The sequence below is a fragment of the Furipterus horrens genome, unplaced genomic scaffold (genome assembly GCF_987537825.1).
Source record: "Furipterus horrens unplaced genomic scaffold, mFurHor1.1.pri manual_scaffold_6, whole genome shotgun sequence".
NCBI lineage: Eukaryota > Metazoa > Chordata > Mammalia > Chiroptera > Furipteridae > Furipterus > Furipterus horrens.
In genome coordinates this window covers 155820861-155842005 of record NW_028327176.1, presented here as the reverse complement: position 1 = coordinate 155842005, position 21145 = coordinate 155820861, and the positions used below count along the sequence as shown (strand labels likewise).

Sequence of the window (21145 nt, the reverse complement as noted above, 5' to 3'; positions counted from 1 at the left end):
TCATAATTCCTAAAAAGATTATCTGACTGGGTTAGATACCACTTACTACAGAGTACCACTATTGAGCAAAGTTTTGGGACAATCATCTCTCAGCCTATTGGTCTACCTGCATTTCTCCAATGTAAGTGTGATTAGCTTTTGAGCTGGGATTATTCTTCATTGTACAAATCTGTCCCTTATGTTGCAAAGTATTCACAGCCTTGGTCCTAACACTATATGCCTTTGTACCTGCTCCCTTTAGACATTATTGTAATGAAATATATCCCACTTTCCTTTCCATTTCCAAAATGGGCTATGACATGCAGGACTTTGAGAGTTTCATGGACCTTTCTCTCCAAAGCATAAACAAAAAGAAATATTTTACATCATAGCTGTAATTAAAATTTAGCTTAAATAACTTTTTATAAAAATGTTCTAACCTGAAAGAATACCTGGGAACATATAACTCACGAGAACCTTAACTTTTTTTAGTGTAACACTGACTGAAGAGAGTAAAATAAATCAGATCTCTTCTGATCTGTGATTTTATGTTAACAATGTAGGTTTTTTCCTTCAAGTTGTTACAAAACAGGTTATTGGTCTCTGAACTGTATTAAGAATCCCCAAATTAATTAAACATTCACTTTTCTTTCTCTTTTATCTATAATAACCATCATAACATTTGAAAGCTAGTACCCTAAGAATTGAGTTATGAACCTAACATTATTTCTAACCTTAATTTTGTATTTCACAAAATTAAGCATTAGCTTGAAGAGGTTTATTTACTTTTAAAAACAGAAAACATTTAAAAAAAACTAGGCAAGATCCTTTAACTACATAAAAATGAACCTGAAGGATACTAAGAAGAGAAGAAAATGCCTTGAGCATCCAAGCTTTAGATTTATTAAGGAAACAATTCTTAAATGATGAGTGTAGCTAAAGGGAGAGAAGTATAAAATGTCTCAAGCTCCAAGTAAAATTAAAGGTGCTGTTACCTTTAATTCATACAAGAGTGTGACTGCCTCTCCAAGGGTGTTTGGAAATAGAGGAGATAATTTTGGTCTTCACAAGGCTGAGGCAGTGGGAGTGCTTTTAGTGTTTGTGGGCCAGGGATACTAATTCCTGTGCGATATGCAGACTAGTCTTGTGGAACAAAGAATTGTCCTGCATGAAAGCCAATAGTGACTGCATTAAAAAGCACTGTTATATGTCTAATAGAGATAAACTCAAGTCTCACTGCCTTGGAAAAAGCGCAAGTTAGTCTTCTTGACTATCAAAATTTAGCTCCTTGTTACCAGCTAACACACATGAAACCCAGAGACACCACTCACCTATCTTCTCAACTTCTCCCTGGTCCAGATCATTTTCCCTCATCTACATAGGGAATGTCAATGCAGGATCAACTATTTACACTGAAATGCTTTGCAAATAAGGTTAAGGAAAATGTTAGAGCCACAGCTGACGTATTCCATTTTTTATTCCTCATATGTAGTCAGTCACCAATCCTTCAATATATTCTTTGAAATGTTGCTCATGCTTCATTCTCTCTCCCCTTCCCCATTCACTATGATTCCATGTAGTCTTTGCACTTACCTGCTGGGCTTTGGAGGAGAGGAACAGCCTTCCAAGTGGCCCTTCTCAGGCTAAGTCCTCTCCTATCCAGTCCACCTCCTCCCTCCAATGGCTGCTCCATGTTCGCTAAACATCACTTTCCCAACATCGCTTTTCTACTTAAGTCTTCAGGGAGCTTGCACTTCCTATCCCATCACCCTTTCATTATCACATCAAAACTTACTAAATGTATGAATAGTACCCTTTTCAACTTTGTATTTTCATCTTTTATTTTCCAAAGTGTCTGACAAAATAGATGCTGAATATATATTTAATTACTATACAATGAAAATTCAGTTCTTAATTTTCAAGACTTACATCCAAACACTTCTTAAAGCTGTTTTGTTTTCTACTTCAATCCAAGTTCTTGTTAATTTCACGCTCCTTTGTACTTTTATAATATTATATCAAAGTGGAATTTTTAGCTTGCTATTTGTCATGATGTGTTACTGTTACAAAATTTTTCTTCTCAATTGGTTTATAAACTACATACTACTGAGCACACTACTGAGCAAATGGTAGCAACACTCCAAGGCCCCATGTAATTCTTTATCAGTTGCTGGAAACAATCTGACAGTTTCTTTACCAAATTACATCATGGTGTATAATGGTATTTGGGGCTTACAGATCTTTTCATAATGTACCCAGGACTTATAGTATAACCAAATCCTTAACAAAAGTAATATGAGGCCTGGCATATGACTGTAGGAGAAGCCTGTAAAGTTAATAGAAGTTTCCCACTATAGGCTGTAAGTTTTACAATAGACCTTTCAGCTAAGATACATGAAAAAGAAACATAGCCAGGTAGGTGGTATATCAAATTGTATTAATTTATATATATAATAAATCCTTCACTTCTGGATTTGTCTTTGCTTCCAGATGATCCCTGAACACTCCTACAATCTCAGTTTATAAGCAAAGTACTCCATTAAAGACTGCTTCAAATGTGTACAAGTCAAATAGTCTACAAGTCACAATTTCTTTATACTTATATGCATGTACTTGATATGCAAGTGTACTTAAATTATGACATTTTGACCAACCAACTTTACTCTTTAATTTGATATCCAAAGGAGATCTGCCCAGCATTCTTCAGAAACAGTCCCAGCCCTGAGAACAACCACGCCTTTAAACATATTTCCATGCTCTATTTCATTTATTTCTCATCTTTTTTTTAAATAAAGAGAGAAAGCATTTGTAATCTCCTTTCAGTTACATAGAATTGGAATACTGCTATGTAACAGAAATCATCACACTAATGCACAGGAATTGAAAGTCAAACAACTTTGGTCTAGGCTGAGTTGAATTAAGTCTTGACCTTGTAAACATTTCCATAGGAGGTAGAAAATACACATTTGACTTTTTGTCAAATAAGGGATAGTAAACAATGAATCTGAGATCCTAATAAATTAAAGGTATTTTAAAGGCATTAAATAAAATTCTCTCTTTTTTTAAAAACTGAAGATGAAACAACAGCACACAGATTTTCAATAAATTAGGAAGTGAAATATTAAATCTTCATAGTTGAAATGTTTGTGTCATCAAAGCTCCACTGGTTCCACTTGATAATATTTGAAACTGTGATTAATAATGAGATCACATTTTAAACAATTTGTGTGCAAGGTCAATTCTGCAAGTATCTCCATTCACTGTAGGGAGTTGTCCATCGTTTTGTCCCAGTGACTTGAAAAAAAAATGTCCTGATACTGCATATTTCATTATTTTTACTCTGATGGGAGTCTGTGTAAATAATATTTAGCAGTACTGAGTTTTAGAGCTTAACCCCCACCCAACACTGTTGATTTAAGTGCCTCCAGCTGCTCCCATGAACACAGTGTTGATGGGTGGTAAAGAGGACACCATGTCTCTCCCATTAGCTCCATGGGAGTCCAGGGTTTCTTGAGCTGGATACTGATTGGAGGTTCCATACATACACTGGGATGAGGAGGAAGGAATTGGCGTTTGCAAGCTGGGTGCTGTAAGGAAAAATATAATACACAATTGAAAACTGATATTTTCTTTCCTCTGCAAGCGCCACTCACTTTAGGCCTCTGTGTTTATTTTTGCAATTAGCACACATATCTGTACTAAATTTGAGTGTGTATGGTTTCTCAAAGCCATCCTCTTCTTCCACCTTTTCCCTTGCTAGTCTTCCATAATTTATTTCTTCTATACAGTTCACAATGAAAACTCAATGCTAAACTTAAATTCACATAACTCTACCTCCAAAAGATTTACCCAATACACCTGTTCTCTCCATCTGCACCTCCACAATTGTAGTTCAAAGCACTATCTTCTTCTTACCTGGACCAATACAGCAACCTCCTTATTAGTCTTGTGACCCTCACCTTTGCCCCACTTTCTCACCCTGAAGAGAGAGCCAGGATAATCTTGCTGAAGTGTACATCAGATTGTCCCTCTTCTCGAATGTTACAATGACTTCACATTATTTTACAACAAATCCAGGCTCCTTGCCCTGGTTCATAACACCCTGTGTGAACCTATCCACTTTCTGATTTATTCTACTCTCTTATTCATTCACCATGCTCAAAACACACTGACCTTCTTTCTTCACATTGAACTTTCCAATCTCATTCCCATTTCAGAGACTATGCACCTGCTCTTTCTTCTTCCTAGAACTCCATCAGATCTTCATGTCATTTACCCCCTTATTATTCAGCTTTCAATCCCAATGTTTCCACCTCAGGTTTCCTTTTCTAAATACCTTACCTAGAAGCAGTTCCTCCATGGTTATCTGTCTTTTTATTGTATTTAATTGACTTCAGAGTACCTGAAATTTTCTTTTCAATGTATTTGTTTGTATATTCATTGCTTTATCTCCCCTTACTGAGATGTAAACTTCTTACAGGCAGGAACTCTGGGCTGATCACTACTATATTCCCACACCTAGAATGAAGTTTGGCACATAATAGGTTCTCAAAACCATAATAATTGACTCACTAACACTATATTTCTTGCATTTATGTTGCATTATTGTTTTTCTTATTGTTCTAACTACCATATTCTCTATCCCCCCAAATCAGGATTTATAATTCAGGAGACATAAGGTGGGTACTCTCTCCCCTTGAACAACTTACCCTCTAATTCCATTCCCTCTTCTCACCTGGAAGCCCTATATGCAATTTACTTGACAATTAAAGCTTAGAATCCATCTGACACCTAAGCTATTTTCTGTCAAAGCTTCCACTATCTCTACAAGTAAACAGAACTAATAGTAACAATAGCAACACGGTACATTTTAGTCTAACAGTGAGGAAACTTCCTGAAGTGGAATTTTCTGCTTCATTAGAGTAACCTAGAAGCAATGACCATCTGCAGATAGCATGAGATGAGCTACCAGACTCCGTTCAGGGAGCATCTGTGCTGGTCACAGGAAGGGAAGAAGTACTTCCTATTGAATTATTAGAAAAGCACACTGAGTGAGGAGAGAGAGAATTTATCTCATTTTCCCTTATGCTCTGGTTGGGTCCTAATGCCCTTTACTTAAACTAGTCTGAAATCAATTCCATTGGAAGGTTTCAGCCATCTCATATAAACATTAACACTCTGCCTTGATACTCATATGGATATAGACTTGTCCTGTGATACCTTATTAGTAATTTTAGTAAATTCCTATGTATGCTCTTTTCCTTTTTAACTCTGATTTCTTGAGTTTCTATATGGCAGACACTTTGCTGGGTGCCAGTGATGCATCTAATTCAAGTTTCAGGATTTTCTTTAGTGTAGCAACCTGGGTGGAAGAAGATGCTATGGAACTTCATGGCAAATGCACTGTTTTGCTCATTTTTACTTAAACTGTATGTTATAGAACAATAAAAAATGGCAACATTTTTTATAGAGGGACTTAATCACATTTTACATACAGTTGAGACAATGACAGTCACCAAATTTTTAAACTTGGAATGGTTTTAAAGTACTTCAGCTCTGCCCCTGGGTCCATCCATGAACAAAAGAGTGAGAAAAAGATATCATTACTGCTCTCGTAAAACCCAGTCTTTTAGACTACTGTTGACAGGTTATATTGATTTTCACATACATAAGAGATGCCAGCTATTCTTTTTGGAAAAACAAGAAAATCTAGGAGTAGATTTTAGCAGTAGTGATATACATATTGAAAAATGGTAAACTGTTACTTTCTGATACAAAAGTATAACAGATAGCCAAAGTGATAAATCAACTGTAGTAGGTACATGAGGGCCCAGTCCACCTCAATAGTTACCCTCCAAAATAATACTGCAAACCTGAGGATAAGAACTTTTAAAAATGTTTTCAAGAACTACTAAAATAATTTACCTACTACTGGAGTTCGACATGCAACTGAAGGTGACGTGTCTGCATAAAATGAGCTGGTCTGCTTTCTACTACTGTCATCTAAAATGTTAAGTGGATCATGGATGTCACTGTAGGGAGGCAGTGAGCGAACACTGCTGATGACAGAAACATGTTGGTTCACCATCGATCCAAGTCTATGAGACTCTGGGTAGTTTACATTGCTTCCATAGTATCCTACAACAGAAAATGTTGAGAATAGACTGTTAACTTTTTGCAAAGAATATTTCAGGAAGGTAAAAAGGACAAGATGATAGGGTAGAGCCTAAAGATATCCTACTGTAAATATTACATTCACATCGACATTTACTATAGAGTTGGATTTCTACTTATATATGGAATGGTTCACTATGTTGTTTTTTTTTTTTTATTTTTAAAAAACATACATAAGTTATCCTGTTATTAATTTTGAGATATAAGACAACTTTCTAATTTAATTTCCCTTATCTAAATTAACAACATCTTCCTATGAGTGAAAAAAAGCACTATTAGCCTCTCACAAAGATTACCCTACTTATCAAATACCAATTTTATTTATAGATTCATGGTTCTGAAAGAAGTACTGACCTACACTTAGGAGAGAATCATCAGAGCAGCCTATACATAGAGCCTAATCTGGTGGCTGAAAAAGTCCACAGATATTTATAACCCCTTAATTTCCAGTGTTTTATCAGCTTAACAGGGGGCAGAGTTTTGGTTCTAATCTTTAAGATCTGTTCCTAAGTCTCTGGAAAAAATTATTCACTAAAAATATTTTCAAAGGACAGAACATTTTTCTTTGGTGCTGTTAAGGTTGTTCTCAAATGTATGGTTTGACATAATATTTTTTCATCACATGTGGCATGTAAAAGGACTTTAATAAAGCCAAAGAATTAGGGATATGTTTGTACGCAGCAGAAATGAGCCCCAAATGTCCAAGATTCCATGATCTTAGAAGGTTTACATGGGCTGACACACTACTCAGCAGAGGCAGAACTCTATGTCTGATTCGCTTTATCGCCGACTCAAAGGCAAGAAAAATTCTTTCAAAATTTTCATACCATTAGGTGAATTAGGAGGCAATGTTGCTTCTTGACAGCTAGCAGCGCCTGCATTGCTCAGGAAATTGAAGCTTGCAGTATTTAAAAACTGCATACTGTGTGCATCTTGACTATGTGGGGATGGTCCAAAGCTGGAAGGTGGCCGAGAGTTATATGGAGATCCAGCACAGCTGCCACTGAAGAAGTCTCTAGAAAGCTGCTGTTCACTCCAGGCCACAGCTCGACCATGCTCATGACGATGAGGATAGAGTCCTGATGGGGCATGAGGTTGTGCCCTAAACATAGTCTGATAGTTAGAGTTGGTCCCATAAAAGTCATGGTTGGCTTGAGGAAGAGTAGGATAAATGGGCTCTGGGTATGTTGAGCAGTGTGGTGGGGCTGACAGTACTGGACCCACACTTGGGGGTCTCCCTGCCATGGGACCCTGGTTAATGACACTTCCCCGACTCGCCATGGCTGGAGAAATGGGTGGTGTCATCAGATGACCAGCACTCTGGGAAAGCTCCATTTGACCTGGGGAAAACATTTAACAGAGCATTCACTAATGGCATATTGAAATAGATGAGCACTGCTTTAAAAATTAGTCCAAATATTTACTATTATACATTTTTCTAACTTGATTCATTCCTATTCTCCAAAAACTACAGAACTGGGGAATAGCAAACAGTTAAGTTTAGAAAACATCATCACAATACATGTGCAGTGGAGACTCTTAGAGTTAGTGACCATGGAAGAAAGTCTAAGACGACTTCATGTCTCCATGTCTCCATGGTTAGAGTTCAAGCTTGTGAAGGGCAAATGGGTCTGCTGTTCTCATTTCTCTATAATCAAAAAAACAAGCTGAATGTTACCTGGTTTGACTTTTAAGGTATAAACAAAGGGCAATAAAGTCAGAATGACCATGGCTTTAAAGCAATCAATTCAAAACATCACACAAACACCACTGATGAGCCATGAGTTATGAATGCCGTCAATTCCCTGAGTTTCTAATTTCCCATTGGTGGAATTAAACCCTTGAACTACAAGGCTCTTCTGGGTTTAAAATTATGTGTATCCAATGAAGTAATGTATGTTAAAGGATTTTTAAAAGACATAAAGCAATAAGCAGACTGAAGAAATTATCTAGTAGCTAGTTCAAGCCACTAAATGTTCAGATTGACACAAAGGGGACCCCAGACCAAAGAGGAAAATTATAATGGTTATGCTAAAATGGCTGAATCCACTTTTTAATGGAGGAGAAATAAGTCTCCTCAAAACCAAAAATAAATAGCCTTCTTGCATTTTATGTACACATAATCTAATTTTTCTTCCACCAGAGGAAGGTAACTAATTATTTTTACTTCTGGTATAACTAAGAGACTGTGCCAAAATATGATACCTCTGTTAACAATGATATTGCTAAAATTTGAATAACAAATGCTGAAAATCATAAACATTTTATAAACTGTTATCATAAGTCAGTTAAGGTAACCCTTTTTTATTCTTGGAATGCCTAGTGGTAATCAATTTCAAGAAAACAACGAAGGTGGTTCCTGTGATATGTAGTGACGCCTAATTGGTTTTCTTAGTTGTTTCTCAGCATACCTGTGAGTGGCATAGTGTCTGCATTCCCAGCAGGGAATGGGTGCAGGGCAGAGAGTAAGCCTCTGGGCTGACTGGATGACAGAGGAAGATAGGGTGTTTCCACATGGCTTTCATTCTTCACAGTGTCACTGGAAACAGTGCTCGCCTTATTGCGGTTTGCCAGAAAGCATGAACTTGGAGAAGCAGTGAAGGCAGCTTTACTTGCATCTGGAAGGATTTTTTTTTAATGGGAAAGTTAACATCATTCCCATATTTCTAGCAGAGAAGTCCAAGGAAAAGAAACTGAAAATATGTTAGGGTTGTATCAGAAATCTGGAAACTCACGAGAAATTATTTCCATGGCAAACAGGCTAGCAGATCTTTGCTTTTGGCTGTGGTGCAGGCATGAACAGTCTTCAAAACGCAAGTCTTCACATCCCAAGGAGATGTGTCCCCTTCCTTCTCTAAACTACTAGAGAACTTATTTCTATACCATTTATAATGTGGTATACTATCTGTGTTATCTTGAATTACAGTTATTTGGGGGGTTATAGTCACCTCTTCAATTTTACCTAAATTCCCAAAAGTTAAGAACACTTATTTTGTATCTTTCAGAAGTTCCAGGTAAATACTTTGAATACTCTATAGAAAAGAGTAGTCTATAGATAGAAAAGAAAAACTAGTGCTCTATTAGTGTTAGTATACCATGCTAGCAGTGACACATTTGGGGTAAACTCTGAGACTGTTATAAACCCACTTAACGGGTGTGCTTACAAATCCTTGAACTTAGGTTTAAGCAAAGAAATACTGGAAATATTATATTACCTGAATTTTTCATATACTTGTCCAATAAATTCTGCAACTCCTGTTCTTTGTCATTATTGAACTGGGTCTCCATGGCCAGGAGAATGTATTCATCAAGAAGCATTCGGATCAAATGGAAAGAACCTTGTTTATGGATGGGGAATGGGTAGAAGGCATTGTGAGATGAAATAAGGGGGGAGGGAAGGGAAGGGAAGAGAAAGAGGGAAAAGTCAAGTTATCTTGGTGACCATCTCGCAATACTTTACAAGGAGCAACTGAAATAAACAAATACTTGTTGGACTTTAAATGACCTGCTAAGACCAACATGCTTAACCTAGGTCTCTAATCTTTGTGTGTACTGCCTGCCCAACTCACTGTGTGTACTGTCTTGCCAGCTCTTTGGCGACTAATTACATCAAAGGAAAATACGGATGAAAGTGAGACATGCTTTATGCTTTAAGAGGGCACACACTGGAGTGTGATAAGCTTCAACCTGAGGAGAATAAGCTCTATTCTACTCTATTTCTGTTTACTTTGTACTAAATAATTAGACAATGGCCAACATGGTCTGGAAAAAGTATCAAGTAAGAAGATGTCTTTATAGCCAGAAACAAAATGCTCTTTGATTTGAAAACAAAAACAAAAAGAGTAATTTCATGTAAAAGCTGTTCTGGAAAACCTTATTTAACCTTCTTTTAACTATGCAACATATTTTTCAACAGAAGTCTTTTTTCATAAAAAAAAAAAAAAGTCAGGCTTCAATGTTGTATATTTTAAGAAACCTTAAATGAAAGCAGGAGAATTCAAATAATAGACTCAATACATTTTGTTCATCTTTCAATACAAGATAACTGATTTTATTTAATTTCATTGAAAATTAAATAAAAACAACTTAGTTAATCATAACCTATTTTATAATGTGGCTATTTCTCAAAATACAACTACTAAATGCAGAAATACTGTCCATAGCATAGCTTTATAACAATAAACTAAGAATCCCAGAAAACCTTTTCTAAGAAAAAGAAGGTATTTAATTTTGTAAAAGCTACTTGACTCAATCTGATTCATAAGTCACAGAGCAGGAAAGATGGTTCAGAAATATGAGAGCATATCTTCTAAGCTGTTCTTTAACTCCTGAAATGCAGCTATGTGGGGTCCCCCCAAAAATGCAAAATTTTATCATATCGCAATGAGTAGTGCCTTTGGAAAATAATGTATTGTAATTGTTTATTTGCTTGTTTAATAAAAAGCAGTTATCCAAGCACCGATGGAATGTAATGATAATAGCTATTATTTATTAAGTGTTTACCAGTTTTCCAAATGCTAAGATATACATGTATTACACATACACATATATAATCACTTAGGTGCCCACACAACTCAGTGAAAGTAATATTCTTCTTCTATGATGAGAGAAAGCCTGGGTAGAGCCTAAGCCAGAGAGAGGCGTTAGGACTGAACTCTGCATGTGATCTGACTCTAAAACCCAGGATCTTAACTACTCATTATTCAGATACGGTTTGCAAAGTAACAATATCACATGTTTAAAATTGATGGGAAATGTGACTGGGGGACAAATGATGTGATTCATTTAAGAAGAGTTTCACAAAGCACATAGGATACCAAAACTGGACGCATTGTTCAAGGTGAGATTATGCATTACTCGAGCACCAAAAAAGCTCCACTTCAGCAGAAAGTCTTGAGCCCTCTTCTTTAATGATTTTCCATTTTGTTTGCTGGTCTAAAAAGTAAAATAAGAAAATGGAACTATAAAATCTGTCATCTCAGTACTACATGCATCCTACATAAGACCAAGAGGTAGGTAACCTGTCTAACAACTGAACAGATGGCAGGGAGCACCATTAGTTTCACCAAAGAAAATGATCTGTCCACGATTTTGATTTTAGTCTGTCTTTGCTGTCATTTTTTAAGGTTAATGGATCTTTATTCGGCATGGTTTTGTTGCCTAATAGAATTAAACAATAAAATGAAATAATTTACAAAATATTTTATCACTTAATTTTATTTTGACAAAACAGAAGGTGAAGTGTGAAGGAAGGGTTATATATTTCTGTGAATGATTAACTGACTCCCTTGTCCTGAATGATAATCTATTTTCCTTCCAGGAGAAAAAAAAGTCCCTGCGCTATAACTAGTTTCCTTGATATGGAATGACTAACACCAACTAGTGATGGATATATTTGTTCTTATTGTCTTGTTTCATGATGGATGACTTGAAGGTTAACTGAAAGAGTTGAAGAAACCACATAGGAAACACAAAATACTGAGCTCTTTGAATAAAAAAAATGTAAATACTTAAAACCATATTTTCTGCCAACATTCATGGAAACTTGCCTTTGATAAAAGGGCTAGAATCTTTCCATTTTCCAAGTTTATCTTTCACTACTGATGTTATTCAGCTGTCGCTCTATTGACTGATAGGGAATGTATACAGTAGTCCCCACTTATTTAAGGGGAATACATTCAAAGGTCCACGGTGGATGCTTGAAACTAAAGATAGTACCAAACCCTATATATACTATGATTTTTTCCTATACATATATGCCTATGAGAAATTTTAATATATAAATTAAACACAGTAAAAGATTAATAACAATAATAAAATAGAACAATTATAACAATAAATATAATAAGTTATGTGAATGTGGGCTCTCTTTCTCTCTCCTATTCCTCTCTCTTTCTCTCTCAAAAAATCTTGTTTTTCACTTAAAGGAAGCACTTTACAGCTTCTCTTTGGCATATCCGAATTGCCAGCATCACTACCCTTGCACTTTGGGGCCATTATTAAGTAAAATAAGGGTGGCTTGAACACAACCTCTGTGATACCAACAGTCAGTCTGATAACCCAGTCAGCTACTGAGTGACTACAGTCAGGGAGCATGTACAACATGGATTTGTTGGACAATGGGAAGTCGCATCTAGTCAGCATGGAGTAGGAGGGTGAGCGATTTCTTCATGCTACTCAGTGCAAAATTTAAAACTTGTGAATTGTTTACTTCTGGAATTTTCCACTCAATATTTTCAGGACACTGTTGACTGGAAGTAACTGAAACCATGAAAAGTGAAACTGCAGATAAGAGGGGATGGACCACTGCAGTGTCTGTCTTGTAGTCCTTTGACAATAAAGGATAAACAGAATTGAATCTGTGTCCATGCTCTCAAATCTGGCATATTCTTAATTTTGGTATTTGGGCTGCCTTATTGGTAGGGTTTCAAAATTCTTCAAAACATTTTTACACACAGCTTGTCACCCCACCCCCAGCAGTAAGAGTAAGAAATTACCACCAGTTTGTCATTTATTATTAACAAAGAAATGTAATGACTCTATCATTGAAAAGTACCTTAATAACTCTCTGCTCTACCACAGTATCCAACCATTCAATAAAAGCCTCCACAGTGGCATTCTTCTTAAGGAGATCTTTCAGTTCTTGGAACACTGTGATAGAGTCATCTACCATGTATGAAAGAAAAAGAAAGCAGAATATTGCACTCTATTTTGAACCCAAGAGAAACCTAAAACTAGGAATCATTAATAATATTACATAATACAAAGGAAAGAGAGGTAGATTGAGTTAGGTATGTTAAAGAAATTCATTTCATATCCTGAAAACAGTAACAAAAAAAGTTCTTGGTACTTTACTCTTTAAAATTTGAATCATAAGTGTATCTTGGTATATATTGAAATATAGGTTTTGATATTACATAAGTATGCTTACACTAGGGAAAGGTAAGTTGTCAATATAATTAATTACTCATTTTGAATCCAATGCTTTCATTAAGTGGAATGACTTAGCTGACAGCTAAAGGATGAAATAAGGTTACTGATTTCTTGCTTTATGAAATATTCTTTATCCTTAGCAAAATTTAAATTCTACACTGAAGAATTGAGCCACTTACATGAATAATCTTGTGTCATGTAAAAAATAAAGGGCCCATTTAAGATGATCATTTTAGTAAAGAGTTCAAGGTTTACTGAGTTTCAAAGGGTAATATAATTTTATGCTAAGAAACAGAAAGCAAGGCTGAGATTGGACCATCCCCAGAGAGCAATTCATTCTTGGTTCTGTAGCCTATACAAAGCGGGGTGTTTTTGTCCTTTCAGAGAGAAAGGAAGAGAGAAATAGTGGATTGTCATCCCTTGGAAACTGAGCTTGGCTGCCTAGTTACACACATGGGTATGGTAAGCTCTCTGCGGGTCCAACCCTGATCAGGGATTTTCTGCTTTGAAAAACAGTATTGTGCAGAGATATCATTCTGACATGCATCATACATGCTATGATGCCAAGAGTGTTAAACACATGGAAATGTCTATGGTTATAATGTAGAACTGGAAGAAAATTAACAAAACTCAAGGTCATTTGATTAAAATTATTTCTATTTTGGTAATGCCTAGGCAACAAGGTTATGGATGACTTCTTTTCCTCTTAGTATTTTCTAAATTTTCCAGGTTTTCCACAATGAGTAAATATAGATGTTTTTAAATAGAGAACTCTTTTTGAAATTTTTTAGTGTTTCTATAAACCAGGTTTCTCAAACAGATAGGATCTTTGTAGCCCAAAGGGAGAACATGTGGTAATGTATGGCGACATTAGTGGGTTGTCACAACTGGAGGGAAATTGTTAATGGCATCTAGTGGGTAGATGTCAGGGATGCTGCTACACATCCCATAATGCACAGGACACCCCCCCCCAATAAAGAGTTATCTGATCCAAGATGTCAATAGTGCTGAAGCTGGGAAACCCTGCTCAAACTGAGAGGGAAGACTTACGTTCAGTGTAGATATCAGATTCAGTATCTGTGCTGCCCGAAATGGTGAGAAGGGCCTGAGATCCAATACTATTCAAGTCAACCTTTTCAATATCCGATATCATAGAATTCACGACATGCTGGTCAAAGAGAGCTGGTCTGGCAATCTGTATAGAAAAAGTTTTTTAAAACACTAATCTATATCATTGATAATCTATCTAAAAGAAATTTTTAGCTTCTAGAATATTTCTTTCAGGGAAAAGTCATAAATGTTTTCTTATTTTATTTTTTAAGATTTTTATTTATTTATTTTAGAGAGAGGAAGAGGGAGAGAGAAAGAAAGAAAGAGAAACATTATGTGAGAAATATCGACTGCCTCTGGTACACACCCCAACCAGGAACCAAACCCTCAACCCAAGCATGTGTCCTGACTGGAAATCGAACAAGCAATCTTTTGCTTTGTGAGATGACACCCAACCAACTGAGCTATTCCAATCAAGGCAATGATTTCTTATTTTGAAACTAAAAGGTAATAACTGAAACTCATGATCATCTCTGTTAAAGGTTTAAAAACTATAACTATTTGGGACTTAGAAAATGAACTTTTTAATTCATGGTCATAAAACAAGCATTTTATAATATTATGTTTCTTATCTGGAATTATTCCAAGCTAGTGTTTCAAAATTTAGGGAGCTAGAAACCTCTGTAAAACAAATGATAATTTGAGGAGAGGGAAAGTATACTACACAATATGCAAACATGTCTAATTTAAGGGTGGGATGGAGGGATTGAGCAAAAAAGAAAGAGAAAAATCTCATGGACACAGACAACAGTGCAGTGATTGTCAGGAAGAGTAGGGATGGGGGAAGGTGGAGGAGGCTATGGGGGGATAAATGATGGTGGACAGAGATTAGACTTGGGGTGGTGAACATTATACAGTGTACAGATGATGTGGTTTGGGATTGTGCACCTGAAACTTACATAATTTTGTTAACCAGTGTCATCCCAGTAAATTATATAAAAAGAGAAAAAAGAATTATACCACAATCAATCAATCAATCAATAAATAAATAAATAAATATCACTTTTTTCTTCTCTATTTAAGAGCGCCAAATTAGAAGGTAGTTTTAAAATGTGCTGGTTTTGCGAGTTTCACAACATTAAGTATCACATGGGCTCATTTCTTTCAAACTTTTTATTAATTGGATTCATGTGGCAAATAAAAGTTTCACATTTTACATTGCATTCAGAATTGTGTTTTCACTTTTATTTTGAAGTAATTTTAAATTTACAACAAAATTGCCAAGTTTGTACCACAGAGTACAGCTGTCGCCAGGATCCACTGTTGATGAACCCACAGATACAAAAAGACCCAACTGTATTTCCATATACTCTCTATCTAGCTTCTCCTAATATTATCATCTCATATAACCATTGTATATTACCCAAATCAGAAAATTAACCTCGGTATGATAGTATTCACTAAGCTACAAAAATAATTCTAATTTCATCAGTTTTTCCACTAATGTCCTTTCCACTAGGATCTCACAATGCATTTAATTGTTGTCTACTTTGCCTCCATTCTCTGGAATTTCCTCAGTCTTTGCTATCAGAGGGTTCGTTTTTGAGTTGGTGACTCAGATACACTCGGCTTGCTAACATACCTGAGCAAGATGTAAGAAAGATGTTTGTCGTTTCAGAGAAGATACAAATCTCCTCACAATAGGTATTTTCTTGTCAGTCAGAGCTTCTGGCAGGTTTTCCAAGGATGAAACAACCCACTGTTCCCAATTTTTAGCAAAATTTCTTATGTCTGCTAATAAGCTACCAAAAAAAAAAAAAAAAAACACACAATGTGTTAAATGCTAAGTTGTTCAAAATGCATTAAATAAATATAGTTTAATGGAAGTATACACTTATAGCATGATTCCAAGTACATGACTTTTGAAGTCAGCCTAGGTCTGTCACTAATCATCTGCTCAATATACTCAATCTCCTCAAGCTCCAATTTCCTTGTCTGTTAAATGGGAATAAGAAGAGTATCCATGTTATGAGATTATTATGAGGATTATATGAAATAATTAATGAGAAGTGCTTAGGTTAAAGTCTACCATGCACAGTGTTCAATAAATAATTATTATCAATATTAACTCGTGATTCAATCATTTTCTATAAAATATTTCTGGGAAAGTGTGAGTGTGCCCTTGATTTTGAATATCTTAGCCTCTTGAGAGTCCATCACAATAAGGCCATAACATACTTTCAGGTACTTAATATTAATTTCTAGTTATATATTCTTATATTCCAAATATAACTATGGGACAAATTATCAAAAATTTGTTGATTAGAAGAAGTTATTTTTAAATTGCAAATCTTGGTTTTGTTTATACTATGAGAACATATAAAAAATTTAAAAATCAGTTAATTATATACCTTTTATACATCAATAAAACAGATTTAAATATATTTGGGGTGGTGCACAAGTTGAGGACAGAGAAGTGGTACAAAAAAAAGAATAGGTAGCTTGGAGTTAAATTTTGATTAAAATATAGACTCTGCTTCTTACTGATAAGCTGACTCTAAATAAATAAGCAAATAAATTAAATAAATATAAAATAATAAACAAATAAACTAACTTCTTTCTGCTCCTGGGTTTCTTGTTTGTGAATTTAGGATCATACTAGCTACTTGGAATTATTTTCAAAAAGTTCCAATTAATAAGAAATTAGTTCAGTATAGTGTTTTTCAAATGCTAGAAACCTATGAAACCATTTAAAGAGATAATGTTGATCTATATTGTTGATATAAAAATATTTTCACAGTATACTTCCATAGTATGTATACTATGGTTTCACTTTATAAAATGTACATCTTTACAGTTATTCCTAGAAAACAGTCTGGAGATAACAACTAAGACATTAAGAGTATAGTGAGATCCTGAGTGATTTTTTAAAATGTATATATACATGTTTTTCTTTTTCCACAATGAACATGAATTATTTGTAAATATAAGAGATAAATATATACATAGTTCCTTTTAGGTTTATTGTGGGAACTACATGAAATAATTTATGCAATGTCTCAAATCCCTATGTTATGTTTAATAAACATCAACTGTTATTTATTAGTCACATGGCCAGACGCCTGACGCTAAGTAAGCACAGCCATTCTGCTGTGACATCTACCTAATTCAGAGCACAAATTAAATGTTTAAAGACTGCAAATTGATGTTTAAAAGAAACTAATCTTGGTAAATGAATGAATTTCCACTTAACGTTTTCCTTTAATATAGTGGGTAATGTTAAACCCTATACTAATAAACTATCATATTTTATTGACTGAACCTACCTTTCAGGCATTTCTTGCATTGTTGCAGGAATGAGTACATCTGTAAGAACCTTAATCACAGCAAAAAAGAGTTTACATTAATACTTACTTAGAATTTCTATAGAAAGACATATTATGTAAATTACTTTTATTCCTAGCTTTCAAGAGAATAACATGTTAACTAATTTCTGAAAGTTATCCTTTTTTCTCTAAAAAGAATGTTGTGTGAGTCGTGTGTGTGTGTGTGTAAAAGGCAGGGTGAGCGGGGAGATATAAAAACATTGCAGTTACTAAGTTAAGCAGGTGACACTCACCTACTGGATACAAGAGAGATAATTATAAGAACAGGATTACTGCAGAAAAAGGGCTAGCCTGAGTCCTAAACATGGGTGAGATGAAAAGTAATACAAAGAAGAAATTGGGTAGTGCTGGCTGATTCCAGCTCAGGAAAAACTATGATGTATAAAGGAGGTTGGGGACCAGATAAGACAGGGGCAGTGCAGATCCACTAGACTTGCTAATAAACCTCGCGGGCCTGCCTGAAGAAGAGGACCAAGAAATTTATAGGAGAAGATATTTCAAAATGTGGGTAGAAACTAATCTATAAAGACCTGTGTACCCTACCAGCAAAACACATGCATATTCCATGTATATGAGACAATAAAACATGAAGCAGCATTGTCTATGCTCAGTAAGTTAGGTACTAATGGATTGACCTAATAATTATGTACTGTTTTAGGGACTAAAAGCTAGGACCACACTCTAAAGGGGGATGAAGACTGGCAAAAGCTCATCTTACAAAGCTCCATTTATAATGCTCACCATTCCTCCCTGAGTCTTCTGTGAAGAAGAGAAAATTGGTTCATTTAAAGGTACTTAAACTCAGGGGTTTTGTGTTAAACTCAAAGAAACAGTCCATTTGAGGGGGGAAAAGATGCTTAAAGGATATTCCTGGAGGCACTGAATGACAGACCAAGCAGCTTTGTGTTGATGGCAGTCAATGTGTGTGCATGAGTTCCAGGTCTTTGGTTAGACCCTCTCTGGAGCCACCTTTTCTACCCTTCTTGGTTACTCTAAGTTTTAAATATTGCAGACAATCAGTTAGTGAAAACTAAATCTTTTCCCTCTAAATAATGATATTCTTATTCAACCCCCAAAATGAGACCATCCTTTTTCTCCTCTGTCTTTCTTTATCTGGAACTAAAAGTAAAGAATGCCCTACATTCACTTCCCCGTTCTCACCCTGTGATGCAGCAGAGCTGAGCAGAGGATGAAAACAGGGGCTCCCACACTCAGCCTCAAGCCCACCTGTCAGTTCTTGATCTGCAGAGTTGCTTTTGGACTGAGTCTATCATGTCTCTGTAACTAACTTAGAAGGATTTCATTTCCTTAATGCTTAACAAGGTGTTGGCTTGGGTTTTAATGCTAACTCAGACTGTTTTTTATGTTTTACTATTTTTAATTTAATTTATATTTTTTATGCTGTTACAGTTGTTCCTGCTTTTTCTCCCTTTCCCGATCTCCACTCAGCCCTGCCCTCTTCCCTCCCCAAGCCAATCGCCAAAGGAAAGTTTTTCTTGTATCACATGACAATTTAACAGGTAAATGCAGACAAACTCACTTTAAGTTCCCATATTTCAATATAGTTTTCTCCCTTGGCTTGAACATTGTTGCTCCTTTAACTAGAGAACAGACTGTCAGAGAAGCAGCCTCTCCCCGTTCCTGCTAAATGTTTGGCTAGAAGGCCAACCAGCTCGTATTGTATTGTCTTTGTTCAGGATGTCTTGGTGAGCCTTCTATAGACATTTGGGGACTCATACTTGGTTTGAGAACAGAAATGACATTACACATTGAAGCTATAAATTTTCAAGATTTTCACATGATTAGGCCTGAGAGTGCTTAAGTCTACTTTATCCCAAGACACTAATATTGTGAAGAAAAAAAAACATTGTGTTATTTAATCTGAAAACACCTTGAAGGGTTAATAAAAATTAAGTAAGTGTTCACATATTGATATATCACATTTAGAATTATTCTTAGCTAGAAACAAAAATTGATTTTGATTTACTTAATATAAATTGACATTAAAATATATACACTGTTAAACATACATTATTAAACTGCTTGCTCTCTCATCAGAAAAAAACAATTAATGGTGCTTCTCCAGCCAAAAATGACAACTGAATTAAAAATACATTGCAAAAGTTTAGATAGAGTGCTCTTAAAAGAAATACATAGTTTATATTTAAGAGAGCCCAAAGAGCTTACCTTATAAAGAATTGAGTCACAAACACAGAAAATGTCAATGATAACAGGGTTTTCAAGCAGAGGGAGAAGATGATCAGGCATCCCTTGCCAGAAGTGTAATAAGAAATGCTGGATCTAGTTGCAGAGCAAAGATTATGCACATTAAGATATTTTCTTCAACTCATATAAAGAACAGGACAAGACAGTGTTTTATCACTCTTACCTCTTCAAAGTTTCCATTAATTGCGTTGTCCAGGATGCACTGGCAATGAGTTTTGTACATCATTATGAGGGTATCAACCTATTTTAAGGAAGACAAAGCTTAACCACGGCATCCTTTCAACACTGCCTTCATTTGTTTATGCATCATTTGTTCATTCACTCAACACACATTGATTAAACTTCTATCATATACCAGGCATTGTACTCATTGCTGCGGAATTAAAAACAAAGGGAAGGTCTGGCTGGTATGGCTCAATGGATTGAGTACTGGCCTGTGAACCAAAGGGTCACTGGTTCTATTCTCTGTTAGGGCATGTGCCTGGGTTGTGCGCCAGGTCCCAAGTTAGGGGCATTTGAGAGCCAATCACATATTGATGTTTCTTTCCCTCTCTTTTTCCCTCAATTCCCCTCTCTCTAAAAAATAAATAAAAAAAATATTTTTAAAATAAATAAAGGAAAAATTCTTATTTCAAAGAACTTACTGCCTTGTGAAGGGAGAAAGGCGAGTGTTGTGTAATTAAAGTACAGTACCGTAAAACAATGCTAAAGTTGATTGTGCAGGGACCTGTAGGCCAAAGCAACATTGTGATTTCCTTACTAAGAAAATTACCTTTGATTGGAGTAGTGTAAAATGGTAAAATACACCAACTCTTCAACTTTAAGTTTTATTAAGTGATGCTTGGGCCGTGTGGTGTAGTGGTTTCCAGTTTTGGTTCTAGAGTCAGGTTAACTTGAGCACCCAGCTCCACTGCACTTCTTTGTTTCTAAGATTTTATATACTTATTTTTAGAGAGAGAAGAAAGGAGAGAGAAAGAGAGGGAGAGAAACATTGATCGGTTGCCTCTCTAACGCACCCTGACCAGGGACCTAACCCACAACCCAGGCATGTGCCCTGACCAGTAATCGAACCAGCAACCTTTTGTTTTGTGGGATGACACCCAACTAACTGAGTCACACTGGTTGGGGCTCCACAGCACTTTTTACCAGGTGTGACTTTGCACATGTTTGTTGGTCATGGAACCTCAGGCTTTTTGTCTTTACAAAGAATAGTAATACATATTACATATATGGGGTTAAGAAGATTAAACAAGACCTGATGCACATAGAACAGTGCTTGGTATGCAGTAGCACCTTACTAAATATTACCTAAAATTAGGAATAATATCAAAGACTCCTTTACCCCCCAAAACTTAGGGCATTGAGTGTCTTTTATGACATATTACCACAGATATTTG

The 21145-nt window shown here is 35.7% G+C and overlaps 1 protein-coding gene across 1 annotated transcript in view; it reads right to left on the bottom strand.

The window, feature by feature from the left end:
- Positions 1–3393: 3393 nt before the first annotated feature.
- RFX6 (regulatory factor X6) overlaps positions 3394–21145 on the bottom strand; it is a 52950-nt gene continuing 35198 nt past the window's right edge. The window contains exons 8-19 of the mRNA XM_090280619.1: positions 19912–19989; positions 19710–19823; positions 17463–17512; positions 15779–15938; positions 14137–14281; positions 12710–12819; positions 10971–11088; positions 9369–9491; positions 8565–8771; positions 6981–7493; positions 5905–6117; positions 3394–3566 (exon numbers count right to left, since the gene is read on the bottom strand). Coding sequence (XP_090136745.1) covers positions 3394–3566; positions 5905–6117; positions 6981–7493; positions 8565–8771; positions 9369–9491; positions 10971–11088; positions 12710–12819; positions 14137–14281; positions 15779–15938; positions 17463–17512; positions 19710–19823; positions 19912–19989 — 2004 coding nt within the window. The remainder of the gene's footprint in view (positions 3567–5904; positions 6118–6980; positions 7494–8564; positions 8772–9368; positions 9492–10970; positions 11089–12709; positions 12820–14136; positions 14282–15778; positions 15939–17462; positions 17513–19709; positions 19824–19911; positions 19990–21145) is intronic.